The sequence below is a fragment of the Pipistrellus kuhlii genome, unplaced genomic scaffold, assembly GCF_014108245.1.
Source record: "Pipistrellus kuhlii isolate mPipKuh1 unplaced genomic scaffold, mPipKuh1.p scaffold_m20_p_15, whole genome shotgun sequence".
Taxonomy (NCBI): Eukaryota; Metazoa; Chordata; class Mammalia; order Chiroptera; family Vespertilionidae; genus Pipistrellus; species Pipistrellus kuhlii.
Window position 1 is genome coordinate 31,169,822 of NW_023425460.1, and position 20,254 is coordinate 31,190,075.

Consider the following 20,254-nt stretch of genomic DNA (forward strand, 5'->3'; position numbering starts at 1 on the left):
ATTTACCACTAGAGCATTCCATCATTGATTTCTCCATGGAACTCCCTGGGTTTCTCCTTTGCTTTCCTCTCCTACAACACCAATGTGTCTTTTTCTTCCCTCAGTAGATGTTGACTCATCAAGACATTCAGACAAGTAATCCGAATGTCTTTGGGTCAAAAGTCTGATCAAGTCCTTGGAAACTCCCAGAAACTCTCACACTGGCACTTGCCTCCTCACAAATCAGTGTTTTAATCACCTTATTCCCTCTGAAGATACTACATTTCTGCTGGTTTGCAGGATATAAGGTCACTAACTAGGCTATCTCAGCCATTTCTACGAATATACACTTTTACAATTGTGATCATTCATTCCCATTATTAATCTTAATATATTCCAGGTTTTGTAACAATCTAAAAGGAATTTATAAAATAGAGCTCTTAGTGAGACAAATAAATATTGCTAATAAAATAGAATTTGAAATAAACTAATTTCCTATTTTTAGCCAAAGCTTCATTTATGAAATGTCAAGACATTTTTCACATCCTTTATCAATCCATAGCCCTGTGAAATAATTGCATTATCCTTATTTTACAGATAAGTAAGGCTTAGTGCTATGCAATGCCTATAGTCACATAGCCAAGACCTGCCCCCAGACAAGGCCTATTGGTGCTAAAATCAATGACTTTCCTACTTCATTGAGATTTACTGAGAAAAGAAAAGTATAGGGACTATCTTAAAGGGTAACTAAATGTTAGTTTTCCATACCAAAGGAGAAGAATAGAAGTGGACTGATTTCTCTAGAACCTTGGTACCCTAACATTTTAGAAAATTTTCTTTTTTTTACTATACAACCAAGAGTCCTGGTATGTTCCAAAGAAGAATGTATTGTTGGATTAAGATGACAGTAGAACTTCTAGGAGAAATTTTGAGGTGAAAACCTAGGGCCACATGTAGCCCATGCACTATCTTTGTGGAAATTAGAAGAAAGCTTTTTTTTTTTTAATATATTTTATTGATTTTTTACAGAGAGGAAGGGAGAGGGATAGAGAGTTAGAAACATCAATGAGAGAGAAACATCGATCAGCTGCCTCTTGCACACTCCCCACTGGGGATGTACCCGCAACTAAGATACATGCCCTTGACCGGAATCGAACCCGGGACCCTTCAGTCCACAGGCTGATGCTCTATCCATTGAGCCAAACCGGTTTCGGCTAGAAGAAAGCTTTCTTCTTTTAGGAGGATGTTGACTGGTAAGGCTAGTGCAAGCTGGTTTCAGAACCCACCTCTAACCCTAATGTGCCAGGCATCCTTGTAAGTGATAGAACTGTGGGGATCAGCCTTCTGATCTCTTTAACATGAGAACAAACAGGAGGCCCATACTATCACATTCAGGTATCTGGACATTATCTGCAAATTTCAGACAAGAAACTAATCGTTTTGCTTCAAATGTGTGAACTCCACAACTTTCCTCTTTATACTAAGAGCTCTGTCCTTCTTTGGAATGTTTGCAACCTCCTCATTAGAGTATGGCTCCAAATGACATTGCCACATCAAATGTCTGCAAGGCCACAATCAATACATGCTGTCTCTCTTCACCCCTCCATTCAATCCATCTTTTAATATTTGATTCCCTACCATGTGCCATGTGATATAGTAGTGAAATGGACATATGTGGTCCTTGTCCTCACAGAGATTATATCTGGTGGGGAAATAGAAAAACAAAACAATTACAGCTCAGGGTGATGAATAGAATGGCAGGGGTAAGCACAAGATGTTATAGGAGTACATGGAGGGGTATCAAACCCAAGCTTGAAAGTCAGTGAAGTCTTCTCAGAGTATGTTCTATCTAAGCTGACCCTAAAGAATAAATAGGAATATTCTGAGGAAAAGAGTGTGCGGAGGTGTGGGTTTGGAGAAGGTGAGAATAGCAGGAAAGAATAGTCAAGAATGAGAGAACACTATGAAATTTGGAGAAGGCACAGCCCCTTGAAAATGTTGTGTCTATATGGAGCCCATCCTTTTGCTGTATTATCACTTCCTGGGTTCCCCCTTTTATTTCCCAGTATCCTTGGCTTTGTCCACGGGTCCCAATCTCAATCTTTATCTTTAGGCACTGAACCTTTCCAACCGGGCGAGAAAGCTCTACACCGTTGGAGAAACAGTGAACCTGATGTCTGTGGATGCCCAGAAGCTCATGGACGTGACCAGCTTCATCCACCTGCTGTGGTCAAATCTTCTACAGATTGTCTTATCCATCTATTTCCTGTGGATAGAGTTGGGACCCTCAGTATTCGCGGGTGTTGGGGTGATGTTGCTCCTAATCCCCGTTAATGGGATAATTGCCACCAAGAATAAGGCTATTCAGGTAAGCAAGCAGAGCACCCTATGGATATAGACACGTACTTCAAAGTCTAAAGTCTTTTGCTTATTTTATTCTAACTCTTGGTGGTAGTGTGGGCAGAGCAAAGCTGATGGAAGACTTTCCACCATCTCAAATGAACTTGGCTTTCTCTATCTCCCCTTTTTATGTTCTAACCACTCTTAGGGTTTATATATTCTATCTTCATTCATTATTAGAGGGACAAGCCAGATTGGATAGAGAGGAGCTGCCCAGGGACCCTGAACATAACTCTTTCCCCCTGCTCCACTAGGCTTTTCTTAGAACAGTGATTATTGGCCCTGTCTCTTCATCATAGCAATACACACCAAGCACACAGAGCATTCACACGAGTGACTGAAACTTTAAGCCTAAATCCTAGCAACCAGCCTTACTATCACTAGGTGGACGGTCCTTAGTGCTGCCAGAAATCATAGGTTGGGTGTGTGAACTCCACGGTGTACAGGATTTAGTCATTCATTTTGCATTCATTTAGTTACACATTATTTGGAGAACATTTATTGTACATAATACTTTTCTGGGAACACAACCACAAATAGACAGGCTCTTGTTCTAGTAGAGTTTACATTGTACGTGGGGTGGAGAGTCAAGTCATAAACATACAAAAGCAAAGAAAAAACATATCAGGTCAAGTACTATGCAGAGAACTAAACAGGGTGATGTGATAGCAAGTGACTGGGGAGTTGTTTTAGATTATGGGGTCAGGAAAGGCCTCTGTGAGGAGGGGGATATTTGAGCTGAGCTCTGAACAACACAAGCCTGACCATGAAGGAGCAAATCTTGAAACAAATAACCTGGGAAGAGAGAATATTCAGGCCAATGCTGTGGGGGCAGACATGAGCTTGGCATGCATGATCAAGGATCAGAAAGAAGGTGGGTGTTGCAGGGGCAGAGCGGGCCAAGAGGAGAGTGGGAGAGACACATATTCCATCACTTGGCACCTCACATTCTTGCCAGCCACAAGTGCCACCAAGACCTACCATCTGCATCTACAGCAAATCTGGACCCTTTCACATGGAAGTGTGTTTTATTTTTTCCTGGCAGGCAAAAAATATGAATCAGAAAGACAAACGTTTGAAGACCATGAATGAAATTCTCAATGGAATAAAGGTGAGAAGCCGAGAGTATAGCTGGCCCTTCTCTGTGTGCAGTGACGACAGCTCTGGGGTCTGGTCTTAACAAACCTAGCAGAGGCTGTGGACTCCTGCTTCTAGGCCTGTAGGGTGTCACGTGATTCCTGATTCATCCACTCACAAGTCTCCTGTTTCTCCTACGGCTACCCCTCTTAGGGCCTCATTTATACCTTGATTTCTATTTATTTACCATAAATGGTTTGCTTTGTTTTACATTACCTTGCAAATTGTTGAATGTGCACAAAAGTACACAGAATGATATAATCAATCCCCATGGGCATCAGCCAGCTCCATCAATAATTAACATGACCTAACTAACTTCATCTATACCCCCATTCTCCACTTCATGCCTGCTGAATTATTTTAAGGCAAATCTCAGATTATCTTGTCATTTCATTAGTAAATACTTTCTGTATATTTCTAAAAGAAAGACTTGTGTTTTTTTTTTTTAAAAAATGTATTTTTATTGATTTCAGAGAGGAAGGGAGAGGGAGAGAGATATAGAAACATCAATGATGAAAAAGAATCACTGATTTGGCTGCCTCTTTCCTGTATGCCCCCACTGGGGATAGAGCCTGCAACCCGGGGATATGCCCTGGACCAGAATTGAACCCAGGACCCTTCAGCCCACAGGCTGACACTCTATCCACTGAACCAAACTGGCTAGGGCAACTGTTGGTTAGTTTGAATAAGGATCCAAAAAATATCCACACAGGCATTTAATTGGTAGTGCTTTTAATCTACAACAGTTACCCCTGTCTGTCTATATTCATCCCTCACTAAATGTCCTGCCATCCTTGTACCTGGAGCACTGATTTGTGGCCCAGACCCAGACAGCATGTTTTGATTCCTCAGTAAGTTTTTATTTTTTAAAATATATTTTATTGTTTTTCACAGAGAGGAAGGGAGAGGGATAGATAGCTAGAAACATCGATGAGAGAGAATCACCAACCAGCTGCCTCCTGCACACCCCCTACTGGAGATGTGCCCCCAACCAATGTACATGCCCTTGACCAGAATCGAACCTGGGACCTTTAAGTCCGCAGACTGACGCTCTATCCACTGAGCCAAACTGGTTTTGGCCCTTTAAAACTCACTGAGGTTGGGCCCTACTTGAAACCATTTAAATTGGACTCTCTAGGGGTAAGCCCCAGGCATATATTATATTTCAATAGCTCCCTAAGTGATTCTAATATGCAGCTAAGGTTGAAAACCCATTGTCATTGCTTTGATCTATTATTTCATTAAGAGTTACAAAGGGGTGATATTTTAATTCATTATTCCTTTGGCATTGGTTAGTTGAAATTCTATAAAGAGAAATTATTTTAAAATTTGTATAGGATAGGAAGGATAAATGCTTTTTCTCTTTCCTCTATTTACCAGCTTTCAAAATAATGCATTTCATCTTCGAAAGGTGACCAGTGAGGGTTTTTTAAATATAGATGTTGTTTTGACTTCATTGATTTTACACCCAAAGTTCTTGAAAGAGCAATGGAGGCCCCTTTTAATGCCCTGATATGTCTCCACAAAGGGCTCTGATATGCCTTCCTGCTAATGTGGCAAAATGAACAGAGCTGTTTTTTGAGTTTTTCCTCTATTACCAGCTAATTGGTGAGGGTGAGCAAGTAACTTAGCCTCTCTCAGCTTGTTTCCTTAATGTAGAAAAATGAATAAAATAATTCTACAAAAGTAGGAGACAAGCTTTTCCTAGTTTGCCCAGGATTTTCCAGGATTAGCACCAAAAGCCTTGTGTACTGGGCAGCCCTCAGTCCCGGGCAAACTGGGACAGTTGCTCACCCTTAGATTGTTACAAAGATTAAGTAAAATAACGTCTGTAAAATGTTTGTACATAGTAGGTTGTCAACAAATACAAGCTATGTTTCTGTAATCAATCTTTATAATCTGGATTTCTGCCCCCTCCCCAAATTTTGGGGACCTTGTACCAAAACCTGGGTAGATGAGATACCGGTATCCTTTGGGGCAACAGTGTAAGCTGTGTTCTTTTCTATCCTATTAGATCCTGAAATATTTTGCCTGGGAACCTTCATTCAAAAACCAAGTCAGTGACATTCGGAAGAAAGAGCTCAAGAATCTGCTCACCTTTGGGCAGCTGCAGTCTCTGATAGTGTTCCTCTTATACTTAACTCCAGTCATGGTGAGTGACAGTCTGTGGGATGGGTCAACTTCCTGAAGAAGAAAGTCTGTTCTAGATAGACTTCCCAGAACCGTAGGTCTGATCAGGAAATCCAGGGAGCTCTGCCCCCCCCCCCCCTCTTAACTCCTTATACTACCGTGTTTCCCCGAAAATAAGACATCCTCTGAAAATAAGACCTAGCGCATGGAAAGATAAGACATCCCCTGAAAATAAGACCTAGCGCAACTTTGGGAGAAAAAATTAATATAAGACACTGTCTTATTTTCGGGGAAACAGGGTACCTCATGCCCCCAACTCTAGTTTCACCCTTGTGTATAGTTTAGTGGTCTGGGGGCTCAGAGCACGTTGTCAGGGTTTCCAGGAATGGCTTGCAAAGGAAGGCTTTGTTGGGAAGGCCATGTGGGTCAATAGTGGAAGAAACAGTGATATAGGAGCCAGGAGATCCGAGCTCTAGTCCCAGCAATGCCATTGGTTGACTTTATGATTCAGGCAAGATATTTCCTCCTTGTGCTCGCTTCGGCAGCACACATACTAAAACTGGAACGATACAGAGAAGATTAGCATGGCCCCTGCACAAGAATGACACGCAAATTCATGAAGCGTTCCATATATTTTTAAAAAGATGTTTCCTTCTCTTCTGGGCTCAGCTTTTTCATGTGTAACATGGGATGGTTGAGACGATCCTTAAATTCCTTCAACCCTGATCTACTGTGTTCCTGAGCCCGTTTAGGAATAAATTGCTCATGACCTTGCTTTTCCAGGTATCCGTCATCACATTTTCAGTTTACGTCCTGGTGGATAGCAACAATGTTTTGGATGCAAAAAAGGCCTTCACCTCCATCACCCTCTTCAATATCCTGCGCTTCCCCCTGAGTATGTTTCCCATGATGATCTCCTCCCTGCTCCAGGTAGGAACGTTCACTGCTAACTTATGGCACCTGAGGAAAAGCCTTAGATTCTAGAATGACTAGCCTATCATATCTCATTTCTAGCTTCTGCTGGTAAACTTTCAGCTAGGCAGATTGTTTGATCTCTGAAGAAGGATGGTTTGATCTTAGTAAAATCACAAGCTCTCTGAGCCCATTTATCTGACTATAAAGTGAGGATTCTCATCTACCTCGCAGGGAGGCAGTGCTTGTGATTAACCCTGTGTACTTGGAACATTTCTGAGCCCTTTTCCCAAATTAGTTTTCCACACATTTTCCCAAGGCTCCTGAGGTATTTATACAGCATTAGGGAACTATGGAATGAAGGAAGGAAAAAGACCCTCTCTTTGTATGAGCCATCTCATGGTAAGACCAAAGGCAATTGGGGAGCCTTACGCTGTCAGAAAATGGGTTTGGAGTTTAGGATGGAGTATGTGGGTCCTGAAAACGGAGCCTGGTCACTGGGATGGACCAGACCTCAGAGGGAAGACCACAGGGCAGGCAGGTGGAAGACTGGTGGGGCCGCCGGGCTGACAGAGTGTGGTGATGTGTGTTCACCTCAGAGGAGGCTGACTTCAGACAGCTCAGGCCATAAAAGCCTGGGGTTTAGGAGAAGGTCACCCCGTCCTAGATGGTGTTAAGAAAAGCTGACAGGTATGGCCAATAAAGAAACAACATGCTCTTTTTGGATTGAGTTTATTACGTAGACAGCGAGAACAAAGGTGCCAGCTCCCTCTATTCCCTGTCCCACAAGATGGCACTGAGACAGAAGGGCCAGATGACAGTGCACCTTGTGGGGAGGGGGAGGCTCTTTTTCTGAAGAGCTGGTCCCTGCAGCAGTTAAGCATTTTTATAGTCCGTGGTTGTGGAGAGGGCAAAGCAGAAAGCCTCACTCCATCAGAACCCAGGTGGTGATGAGAAACCACCTCTGACAGCCTCCCTGGAAGACGGGGAGGCAGGTGAGAAACCTACTTGCAAAGCTCCGGGAAATCTTCCCCAGCTCTCATGTTCCAGGGGGCCCACAGGGTGTCCAGCCAGCACACGCATCAGTTGCAATTTCAGGTCGACCTGTGTGGCCTATGTCGCAGTGCGCCCTGGCCAGTTGCTCTACAGTAGGGGTGTCGAACTCAATCAGAGAAGGGGCCAAAATCTAAAATCCAGCCTAAATCGCGGGCCGAATGGTTTACTGAACAGTCATAAACTGTCATTGTGATCGAAACGCAGCGGAGTGCAGTGATGACAGTGCGGTGCGGGCCACATTGCAAGGCCTGGCGGGACGGATTTGGCCCTCGGGCCTTGTGTTTGACACATGTGCTCTACAGGGTCCCAGTCAGCGGTGGCTCCATCAGGTCACCGAATGGGTCAGTTAAAGGAGAGCACGCCAGGGGCCTAGTTCAGGACCATAAAGAAGTTAGTGTTTTATCTTAGAGAAAGGCAAGACAGTTCCTGGAACTACCGTATTTTTCGGACCATAAGACGCTCCGGACCATAAGACGTTCCGGACCATAAGACACACCAGTTTTTAGAGAAGGGAAATGAAGAAAAAAAGATTCTGAAACAAATAATGTCCTAAAATATTTTATGTGCATTAAAACCCAACATCACAGTCATAAACACATGTAATCAACCCTGTAAAGTAAACAGCAGCATTTAGAACCATTTTAGAGCCGGGCAAGCACACAGAGACCACACAGAGCCGGGCAAGTAAAAAAACTTTTTTTTTTAAGTATATGTGTAGGCTATATTTGGACCATAAGACGCAGGGACTTTTCCCCCCCACTTCTGGGGGGAAAAAAGTGCGTCTTATGGTCCGAAAAATACGGTAGGTACAAATTGGAGAGAGAGCAGTTGAGTTGTCTCCCCACCCCCACTACCTCTCCACCCCCAGCTCAGTTTTCTGAAGGATTGAAATAGAGCATCTTCATTTATCTCTGTCCAGAAGGACGGCTGGCTCCCAGAGTTGAGGTGAGGCCGAGTCTGTAGTGCTGCTCAGGAGGGTTCCCAGGGGAAGTGGCAAATTATGGGCCAGAAGCCTGGCAGATTGCCTGTCTCCTCCCACAAGCCAGGCTGATGACAGTCAAAATCCTCTTTCCGCTTGTGTTTTTCGTTGGATGTTTCATTCTTGAGATGCGCTGTGTTCTTCTCCAGGCCACTGTTTCCAAGGAACGGCTGGAAAAGTACTTGGGAGGGGACGACTTGGACACATCTGCCATTCGACAGGACTCTAATTTTGGTAAATGAACTTGGAAGTTGTTTCCCAAACTTATTCACAGTGTTTGGGCCAGAACTCTGAAATACAAGGGCTCAGCAGTAGCAAATGGATTGAAAGGGAGAGTGAAGGGACTTACCTTGAACCTACATTTGCATATAAGTGTACTATTATTTACTTAATTGTGTTTTCACTTAGAACTGCTGGCTTGGCCAGACTGCTAAATAAAGCTAAGCCAGCTGTTTTGAGGATAAGCAGAGAATCCTGTGAAGCATCTAGAGAGCAGAAGTCAGCATGGAGCGAAGGCTGTGGAGGGGTAAGGTAGGCAGGAGCAAAGGAAAACGCAGGTTTAACGGTCGGAGGCATTCCTGGCAGAGGAGGCAGTCGGAGTGGAATCCAGAGTAGGGAGTTGCTGGGTATGTTTATATGTAGGTGGAATTTGTATTAGGAGACTAAGCGACAGGACCTGGGAATGTTCCCAGAGAGTCTGTAGGTTCGAAATCTAGGCTCAAAACAGGCCTGAGACTCCTGAATCAGAAAGGACTTTGTAAACAGGCAACTTCTGGTCTACCCCAGGAACTCTCGCTAGTGTAGGAGCCCGCACATGACAGAGATCTGGGGACCTGCTGGAGGAAGCGGAGAGGGACACGTGAGGGCTGAAAGGCAGGCAGGCAGGTGGCACCTACATCTGACTAAAAGCGGGGTCTTCTTCTCAACAGACAAAGTCGTGCAGTTTTCTAAGGCCTCCTTTACCTGGGACCAGGAGACGGAACCCACAATTCGAGAGTGAGTTTCCTCCTTCCAGTCTGCTGTTCTTTAGGATTCTCCTGACCTGTCCTGTGACTGAAAAATGCCATATAACAGAACACATGTGAAGTCGAGCTATGTGCACATGTTCAGTTAGATAGCAGTGCAGGCTCGGCCGCTGCAAAAATGAGCTGACGGCAAAGATCCTGGGCCTCTTTGCTCTTGAATGCACCTGCCACCCTGCTCTCCTGCTGTGGGACCACACATGTCCAGCTGAAAACCCTGAAGGCACTTGTTCTGTGGATTGTGGCTGGAGGTAGTGGCCTAGGTCTCCGGGTGTGGTAGAGGATATACACAAGCACATGAACCTGATTTAAGTTCATTCATTCATTTAAGGATGTAATTGAGAACATTGGAGTTCCTTCCCCAGAAGGAACAATGGGAACTTTTTCTATAAGATTCCACGTCAGGTCTGGAGTTTTACATCTAAATAACCCATCCCTACATTCCACACTGCAGCCGCCTTCTCTGCCCTGAGCCAACCCCTTCTTGCCACAGTGTTGCATGTAATGTGTTTCTTAAGCACTACATGTAACACAACACCCAGCCATCCACCAGCACAGCACACACAGAATGCACCGGGAGCCTGAGCCGGCCGTACTTTTTTTTCTTCATTTTTTTTCTTCACAACCGGGCACACCTTTCCATCTTTCTGATACAGTTAGGCCTTCCCACCCTTCTTTGCTATTTCCACAGCCTTGAACATGGACTTTGGAGCTTGCCCCAGGATGTGCCAGACCAGAAACTCCTCCCCTAAACCCTTCCAGCCTGAAAGCCTCTCTCTGCAGAGAGAGGACTGGATACAGCTCCCCCTTTGCTAATAGAAGTCTAGAACAAGTTCAGCTTGATGGGCAGCTTCGGAAAGACTCTGAACACATTTCTGAGGTCCTGATATTCCAGGAACTCAAACCGCAGGGCCAGCACCCAGAGTTTCTAGGTGTCTAGCCCAGTGTGGATGCCTCTCAGCCAGACACAGCCATGTCTCCAGGGGAGCGGGCAGTAGGCTGTGCTTTCAGCAAGTGTTCCATTGACTGGCTAGTCTCACTGAAGAGCGAAGTTTGGGCAACAATAATCTAGTCCAAGACCACTAGTTTAGAAATGAGAGTTCAGAGGCAATGACATTCCAAGATCACACAGCCGGGCAGAGACAAAGTTGGGACTTGAACTCAGGTCTCCAGGCGCCCACTGGGGTCTTGCTCAATGGTACCATGTTGGTTCTAAGAGAATTTTTCCAATGGAAACCCAAGTTTGGCACAAACAGCTCATAGATAAGTTGAATATATTAAGATTCACTCTCTAGGCTAGGGGTGTCGAACTCAATCAGAGAAGGGGCCAAAATCTAAAATCCAGCCTAAATTGCGGGCCGAATGGTTTACTGAACAGTCATAAACTGTCATTGTGATGGAAACGCAGCGGAGTGCAGTGATGACAGCGCGGTGCGGGCCACATTGCAAGGCCTGGCGGGACGGATTTGGCCCGCGGGCCTTGTGTTTGACACATGTGCTCTAGGCTCTTAGAGCTTAAAAATAAATAATTAAGGAAGCACTATGGAGTCTTGTACACCTAAGACAAATTTTCCAGTCTTGAGAGAAAATCTCCAAATACCAGACTACCTGTAGAGAGTCTGAGAAGTGGCCTGAACTCCTCTTGAATAAGTCCCCTCATCTCCTTCCAATCTACTTCTCTCTTTCAGTGTGAACCTGGACATCATGCCAGGCCAATTGGTGGCTGTGGTGGGCACTGTGGGCTCTGGGAAATCCTCCTTGATGTCAGCCATGCTGGGAGAAATGGAAAATGTTCATGGACACATCACCATCAAGGTGAGAGGGAATGCTGACAGTGCTGAGTGACTGGGGCTGGTGCTGGGCACTAGCAGTGGATGCGAGTGCCCAGTGGGACCGTGGCATGCAGAAGCAAAGAATTTTCAGTGATCACCAGAGGCTCACCCTGATGACAGTGACCAGTGCCCCTTGTTAGTCTGGCAACCCCAGTCACCTACTCCACCATCCTCCACGGCTGATGCCCGCCATGTTCTGCACTCTGCCACCTGCTGCCAATGCCTGCCATGTTTTGTGCACCCACCCTGGTGGTCGGCGCACATCATAGTAACTGGTTGTTTGTTTGCTCAGTTCTGCCGTTTGGTCAATTTGCATATTAGGAATATATATATATATATATATATATATACACACACACAAACACACACACACACATATATATGTATATATATATATATATATACATACACACACACACACACACACACACACACACACACACATATATATATATTCCCTATACTGTACTTTACATCCCTGTGACTATTTTGTGTCTACCAATTTGTAGTTCTTAATCTCTTCACCTTTTCACCCAGCCCCCCCCTCCCTTCTGGCAAACATTAATCTGATCTCTGTATCTGTGCAGCATCTACAGATTTTATTCTGTTTCTTAACTCCTTTTAGGAAGTGTCTTCGTGCTACCTCATAACTGAGTTTTTCCCTCAAGCACAGGCTTTTGTCAGACTCATCTTTCCTTGGACATGGTCTGCTTCATGCATCAGCCTGCACCCTAATTCCAATCTCTTAGTTCTTGCTTCCTCAGCTGTCAGCTATTCCAGGCCCCTGGCAGTGTCAGCCCTCGGTTGCTCCTAGCACGTGTATTCATCCTCCCATTTTCAGGATCATGGCTAGAAAGTGAGAGTTTAAAAAAGGGGACTTTACATGATGAGTAGAACTTCGAATTCTTTCTCCATGGTTTGTACAAAAATTCAAACACATTTATAAATATCAGATGTTCAGTCAATTTGACATACGTTTCTTCAAGTATAAGTTCCATTTGTTCCTTCTGGCTCCTGCCACCCCGTCCTTCAACCCTGCATTTCTGGCGGTACAGCTGTCATATGGTCTCATATTTCCCATCTAGGGCATGATAGCCTACGTCCCACAGCAGTCCTGGATCCAGAATGGCACCATAAAGGACAACATCCTTTTTGGATCAGAATTAGATGAGAAGAGATACCAGCAAGTTCTAGAGGCCTGTGCCCTCCTCCAAGACTTGGAAGTGCTGCCCGGGGGAGACTTGGCTGAGATTGGAGAGAAGGTACTTAAGAACCTTAAAGGGTGAAGAAACATCAAAGAAAAAAGTGAGGATGGCAAAGAAGTACATAGGAGCAAAACAGTTGACCAATTTCAGTGGTCATGTTGGGAATAAACACCAGAAAACATGAGTTTGTACAATATTTTATACAAATATAGTAATCCAGATGAAAGATCAGACAGAGGCCAAAGGCCAAGACTACAGGCTTTATTAGAGGAGAAGGACCTGCCGGGCTGTCTCGCAAGGGGAGAACAGCAACATGTGCAAAGGGGAACACGCCTTTTGAGGGGAGGAATAGGAAGGAATGGGGGCTTAGTGTACTTAGCACGCGCTGGTTGATGGGTTAATGTATGGTCCATATAAGATCCATGGTTAGTCACTCAGGTACCTAGGGACAAGGGCGTGGGGCAGTGGTTCTCAACCTTCCTAATGCCACGACCCTTTAATGCAGTTCCTCATGTTGTGGTGACCCCCAACCATAAAATTATTTTTGTTGCTACTTCATAACTGTAATTTTGCTACTGTTAGTGAATCTTAATGTAAATATCTGTGTTTTCTGATGGTCTTAGGCGACCCTGCTAGCGGTTCTCAACCCCTGCTGTAGAGCCTCCTCATTAGCCTCCGTGAAGGTAGGACTAGGGCTTAATAGAAATGCTTTTCTTCTTTAGGGCATAAATCTCAGTGGAGGTCAGAAGCAGCGCATCAGCCTGGCCAGAGCTACCTATCAAAATGCAGATATCTATATTCTGGATGACCCCCTGTCGGCCGTGGATGCTCACGTGGGAAAACACATTTTCGATAAGGTCTTGGGTCCCAATGGCCTATTGAAAAGCAAGGTGAGAAATCATTTAAAGTGACAAAGCTATGAGGTATGTGTTTCGGGGGTACACATTTAGGTCAGCTGCAGTCCTTAAGCAGATTTCCTTATTTACCTTCCCCCTGGGCTGCTGAGGAGACAGCGTCAGACTGGTCTTCCAGGAGCTAAGCCCATAAGGGCTCCCCTCTGAGGTTATGGCAAATTCTAGCTTATTCTGTGGCTTGGGCATTGAGCTCATTGGGATGATTATGATAGAAAGCACTTTGAGACCTGCGGTATAGTAAGAAATAGCTGGGAAGTTTGTTTGTTTGTTTTTAAAGGTATCTTTATTGATTTCAGAAAGGAAGGAAGAGGGGAGAGAGATATAGAAACATCTATGATGAGAGAGAATCATTGATCGGTTGCCTCCTGCACGCATTCCACAGGGGATCCAGCCCACAACCTGGGCATGTACCCTGACTATGAATCAAACTATGACCGTCTGGTTCATAAGTTGATGCTAAATCACTGAGCCACACTGGCCAAGTTGGGCAGTTCTTATTAGCTCAGTTCCTTAGCTGGTTAGCAAAAGGGGCAATTGGCTAGCTAGTTATTTAGTTATGTCTCATGACATTCCTAACCCAAATTCCTGGCTACCCAAGAAGCTGGAAGAGAATGTGTGTAATGCATACCTCATTGTCACTATAAAAAAATCTCTAATTATATCTACAATGATGACAGAAATATCTATCTCTCTCTCTCTCTCTCTCTCTCTCTCTCTCTCTCTCTCTCTCTCTCTCTCTCTCTTCCAGGAGACTTATCTTACACAAAGGTCAGGTTTTAGGATGAGGTGCTAGGAAAAAAAGAGGAAGTAACAGAGGCGAGATGGTCAGGGACACATTTTGAAGCAAAGCCCATAGTGAATTGAGTCATCTGTTTTTCCTTCTTTAGAATAGGACAAGGAAGGTGGTGGACACAGGATTATCAGCACAACTTACTGTTATTTTTACAGACTCGAATCTTGGTTACACATAGCATTCACTTTCTTCCCCAAGTGGATGAGATTGTGGTTCTGGAGAATGGCACCATCTCCGAGAAGGGATCCTACCATGCTCTGCTAGCCAAGAAAGGACTGTTTGCTAAGAACCTGAAGACATTTGTAAAGCAGGCGGGTCCTGAAGGAGAAGCCACAGGTATGCAAGGACAACTGGGATGGGGATAGAATTGGGTATGGCAAGGAATGGAAGTAGTAACCCAATATCTACCTCTTGAACTGCTCAGTATCCAGTGAACTAGGTTTGAATGAGAATTGCCCAGAGATCCAAAATCTGTTCTTTCTGTGTTTTGTGTCTCTGTAAAGAAGCATGGACATAGAAACTCTATGCCTGAGCCGAACTGGAGATTCATCCTGCTTATCTGGTCTTTGACATGTAATCAAAGGGCACACTTTGGAAGGGTGTGACTGGAGGTTTGGGGTGATCAGCCCTTGTGGAAGAAACCCCAGTGGCACAAGGGGCCCACTTTTATTTTATTTATTTATTTATTTTTAATTTTTTTTAAATATATATTTTATTGATATTTTACAGAGAGGAAGAGAGAGGGATAGAGAGTTAGAAACATCAATGAGAGAGAACCATCGATCAGCTGCCTCTTGCACACCCCCTACTGGGGATGTGCCCGCAACCAAGGTACATGCCCTTGACCGGAATCGAACCCAGGACCTTTCAGTCCTCAGGCCAACGCTCTATCCACTGAGCCAAACCTGTCCCAGCAAGGGGCCCACTTTTAGTGATGCCTTGCTTTAACTGCTCTAAGTCACACATCCTGCCCCATCCTCCACCAAATCCATTAAAACAACTTCCTGGACAGCTTCATAGGCTAATACTAAATCCTCGATAGGTGTACTGCTAAATTCTTGATAAGCCCTAACAAAGGAATCTTGACTAATACATCAAAAACCATTGGGTGTTTGAACCAGGAAAAAATCATGGTAGTTGCATAGTATAACTCACAGTATTACCACAGAAATAGCCCCTAATACCACCATCATTGGGGTCACCAGTTAGCTTCCATCAGTAATGGAGCCTGGCTCCCAAGAACCTTGGGTAGTCTTATGCATAGTTCTGGGTATTTCCTTCTGGTAGCAGTTATCAGCAGGAGGTCAAAATTGAGAAAGCAAGATCTGGAGGGCGCTGGTTCACTCTGGAAGTTAGTCAGTAGCCAAGTCAGGTCCAAAAAGACCAGCCCTGTAAATGGGGTTTTCCAGGGAATTGTCAGACAGGTCAAATAATAATTTTCCAGTGTTGAGGTGTTTGGAGGAATTCCAAACCAGTCTATTCTCTCCAGCAGCTGCTAGGCTTCTGGATTTCATGGTTACCGTGCTTATGAGGTTCTTGGTTTTCTAGGCTACAACAGATCTGAAGAGAGAGGGATGGGAATGTAGTAAATAATCACAAAACTTACTAGTCTTACTAAGATTTAGTTATTTTTATGAAATAAATGTTCCTTGGATTGTTGCAAGCTCTTGGCTAATTTTAGAGTTACAAAAAAGTTGATTTGCACAATTTTTTGCCAGTATTCTCATTGAAGTTATGGAGGTAACAATTTCTGGAGATCTTTACCATATGATGTCCAGGTTTTTTACATTTTATTTTATTTTCAGGGATTTTTTAATGCTTTACATTTCTAAAAGTTTGTCAAATTACTTGAATTTCAAGAGCATTTTTAAATTTATGCTTACATCTTTAGTTAGTTCTGGAGATTACAATTCCTGTGTTTGTCTACTATAACCCTTGAAACTTCCTTCCTGCTCTAAGGAAACTTAGAACTTTCTGGGAATATTCTTCTCCTTTTGACTATTTTACTTTTCAGTGGAATATTAACTCATTTCTTTTTCATCCTGGTATTTCTCAATGAGTAAATATATGAAAAATAGTATTTCTGGAGTAAAAAATTCCAGCCTTTGTATACATCTGGGATTTCTTGCTGAGCCCAGCAATATCAGAAAAGACCTCTCTCTCCTTGTTCATGTGGCTGTGAGAGCTCTATGCACACTCTCTTTAACCTTTGGTGTGTCTCCTAGTCAATGAGGACAGTGGAGAAGAAGATGACTATGGTCTGATGACCAGTGTGGAGGAAGTCCCTCAGGATGTAGCCCCCTTGACCATGAACAGAGAAAACAGCCTGCATCGAACACTTAGCCACAGGTCGGTCATCTATTCAGCTGGCACCCATCATCCCTTCTATATTTTCACTTGATCATTCTCTTTTTCTATGTGGGTAGTGGACACCATGAACACTTTCAGTGCTTCCTTTGTTTCCTTGTCTGGGAAGAGGATTGGGGTTGTGTGATTCTCCAAGGCCACCTTCTCTGAAATGAGTTTTGATGGAACCTGAGTGACTGACATCTGCTTTTACGAAGACCCTCGGGATGCAGCTAAATGCTCAGGAAAGCTTCCCCCTTTTCAATTTCTCAAATCTAGATCTAGTAGCAGGCGCCTGAAGACCCTGAAAAACTCCTTGAGAACTCAGACTGTGAATACCCCGAAGGAGGAGAAAGAACTAGTGAAAGGACAAAAATTAATTGAGAAGGAATTTGTACAAACTGGAAAGGTGAATACAACAGTAAAAATACCATTAGAGGTGATATAAGGCTTGGGATCCCAATATTTTAAAGTTTGATGACTTGAATACATATCTACAAAAGGGCTATGTCTTATGCTTGCTTTGCAAATCTTTAAATTCATCATTGAAATGTTGGCAGATGCTAAGAGCTTTCTATCAAATCACATTTCCGTAAAGAATGACATGGTTCCTGTGAATATCTTCATAACACATTTCATGAGTGTTTGGTTCCATTCTGATCTGTGGAGCAAACAACAAAACTGCTTTGAGATGCAATTCTGGGAGCCAGAGAACACTAATTCATCAACCTCAGTATACAATTCAAATAAATAAAAGTTAAAATTAAGGTCTTAAGTTTAAGGCCTTAACCTAAATCCAAATTCCCAAAACAAATTCCAGGCTCTGCAGTATAACTCCATTTGTCTCACTCTATTTTTCTATCTTCCCATCTTGATTGCATGATCATTTACTTTGCATTGTATTTGAGCATTGATTATTATTCTGGCCCAATGCAGAAATAAGTACAGACACCAAATTCTGCTACCCGTGATCCATTTTTCCAAGGACTTCACCACCCCCTGTGATTGGTATTCTAGGTAATTCTGCATCAAAAGCCATTAAGAATTCTACTAACATTGAAATGGGGGCTTTGCAGGTCAAGTTCTCCATCTACCTGAAATACCTACAAGCAGTAGGATGGTGTTCAATTTTCTTCATCATCTTTGCCTATGTAACCAGTTTTGTGGCTTTGATTGGATCCAATGTCTGGCTCAGTGTTTGGACCAGTGACTCTAAAACCTTCAATGCTTCCAACTACCCAGCCTCTCAGAGGGACATGAGAATTGGTGTCTATGGAGCTCTGGGATTAGTACAAGGTACGTCTGATGGCTATGATAGCCATTTCTTACATGATTTCTCTGATAAATGTACTTTGCCTGGAGACTCAGGAAAAATTGCCATTATGTCCTAGGCACAAGACTTTAAGGATCCATGTGCACAGCGCTAACTAAACTGGTTCCATTTCTAGGTTTAGCTGTACTCGTAGCAAATGTCTTGAGTATCTATGGTTTCAACCATGCATCAAACATTCTGCACAAGCAACTGCTGAACAATATCCTTCGAGCACCCATGAGTTTTTTTGACACAACACCCATAGGCCGGATTGTGAACAGGTTTGCCGGAGTAAGTATGTTAAGGCTGTAAGATTATGCATTTGTATGCTGAGAATCTTTCTATTCTGACAGGGAAAGACTACTCATGTCCCCTGGGCAACACCATGTAGTTCCAGTTCTTTTGTCCATCAGCATGCAAATTATTTCTTGAGTAACTTGTGTTAGGTCTCAAAGATCCGATGAATAAAGGACCAAGTAAGCAGCTCACCATCTAGTAAGTAAAACAACCAAGGAAATAAAGGATTGTAATAAAACGTGATAAAACCCAAATAACAACAATGTGAACAATGGTGTTCTGTATAAAAGAGCGACAGAGAAAAGAGGTACTAGCTCAGTTTGGATGATTGGGGGTGGCAAATGTGAGAAAAGGTGACTTGAGTTTAGTTCTAGAAGTTAGCTAGGGTGATTGTGGGGACAGGGGATAGCTGGGTGGCAATAGAAGCAGGATGAGAAGCATTAGTCCTTTAATACTGGACATATTTGGGAAGGGTAAATTAGACTTAAGAGTTATCCATTCTTCAGGATTATCTTAGAAAACTGTTATCCCTTATCCAGTTTGGCACACTTCAGAGATAATATAGACTCGATAATTTGATACTCACATATTACTAATCCTAGAATCAACATAATCTAAGAAACACAGGCAAGGGAAACCCAAAAATATAATCCATCCCTGGGCATATTAAATCATCCATCCATCCATCCATCCACCCCCCACCCACTCATTTGCTCATTTATGTCCAACATGACATAAAGGCAATGTGGTAGTAAGACCCATTCATTATCTCTAGTTAGAACACTAACCGGGCAGGGATCATATTCAATCTCCATCTCAGCTCCTTATCCCTTTGGAATTCTATGCTTGACGGAGGAAACAACTTTCCATTCCTCATTGGGGCAGGAGCGATGACAGGGCTTCTTGATTGGAGCCTCCAAACAAATGTTTATTGAATGGTTGTTATATGCCAGGCTCTGTTCTAGGTACTCAACAGAATTAGGCCCTGTGTAAAGTTAGAACAACCGAATTGATTTTGTTATAGGGGGGCTTACCTTGTAAGGCTCTATTAACTTAGGGTGATTATGAATGGTTTCATACATTTGACAAATGGGAATTTCACTGAAAATAGTAAAAACCTTTGGCAAATCTATTAAAAGATGACTTCCATAACTGTTTGGAAGGATTTAGGATGATAAAGAAGTTATAGAAATAAGATTGGTTATTAGCGTGAACAGGACAGTCTACTGCAAATTAATATCATGAAATGATTAAATGAAGGGGTCACTGAGATGTCAGAATTGAGCAAGTTTCCCGCTAGAATCAGGAAATCTAAAATGCCATAAAAACTCACTAATACGCCATCTCGCCTAATTATGTGTTCCCAGGATATTTCCACCGTGGATGACACACTCCCCATGTCCTTGCGCAGCTGGATTCTGTGCTTCCTGGGGATCGTGAGCACCCTGTTCATGATCTGCTTGGCCACTCCAGCCTTCATCATTATCATCATTCCTCTAGGCATAATTTATGTGTCTGTTCAGGTAGGTTTGGAAATGGCTGGGTCTCCTTTCCTTACTATGTATAAAAGCCCAGGCTCCTTCCTGAGAACCTTCTCTTCTGTTCATTGCTAGTCACTCACTGCTCTCCAGCATCTTTGTCATTTACTCCTATATGATATCCCCAGGAGCCCACTGGCACTGTCTGATGCTGAAGTATCAGCACCAATTAGGTGGCTCACAGCAGAGCTCACCTTAACTGCAGTCCCACTGGGGCATATTTATGTTTAGGTCCAAGACCACTGTGAGGTTGGCTCTGTTCCTCACCAACCTCAGATCTTTCCGCCATCCTCTTCCTCTGGGCCTCTCATCATCCCTCTAGCCAGAGGGGAGACTGGAACCTTCTGTCCTATGCAGATGTAGGCTGTGGCCATCAAGGTGAAGAGCATTGCTAAGAATCCT

At 43.6% G+C, this 20,254-nt stretch overlaps 1 protein-coding gene and 1 non-coding gene across 3 annotated transcripts in view; both read left to right on the top strand.

The window, feature by feature from the left end:
• Positions 1-20,254, top strand: part of ABCC2 (ATP binding cassette subfamily C member 2) — a 53,404-nt gene that overhangs the window by 18,143 nt on the left and 15,007 nt on the right. For both annotated transcript variants that reach the window (XM_036438798.2, XM_036438799.2), the window contains 15 exons: positions 2,093-2,347; positions 3,425-3,490; positions 5,531-5,668; positions 6,430-6,576; positions 8,743-8,827; positions 9,523-9,589; positions 11,304-11,430; positions 12,533-12,709; positions 13,375-13,542; positions 14,515-14,695; positions 16,585-16,708; positions 16,979-17,114; positions 17,782-18,001; positions 18,154-18,308; positions 19,682-19,837. In XM_036438798.2, coding sequence (XP_036294691.1) covers positions 2,093-2,347; positions 3,425-3,490; positions 5,531-5,668; positions 6,430-6,576; positions 8,743-8,827; positions 9,523-9,589; positions 11,304-11,430; positions 12,533-12,709; positions 13,375-13,542; positions 14,515-14,695; positions 16,585-16,708; positions 16,979-17,114; positions 17,782-18,001; positions 18,154-18,308; positions 19,682-19,837 — 2,202 coding nt within the window. The remainder of the gene's footprint in view (positions 1-2,092; positions 2,348-3,424; positions 3,491-5,530; positions 5,669-6,429; positions 6,577-8,742; positions 8,828-9,522; positions 9,590-11,303; positions 11,431-12,532; positions 12,710-13,374; positions 13,543-14,514; positions 14,696-16,584; positions 16,709-16,978; positions 17,115-17,781; positions 18,002-18,153; positions 18,309-19,681; positions 19,838-20,254) is intronic.
• On the top strand, positions 6,176-6,282 carry LOC118719639. The gene has a single exon (XR_004988204.1). It is a non-coding gene; the product is annotated as a U6 spliceosomal RNA (small nuclear RNA).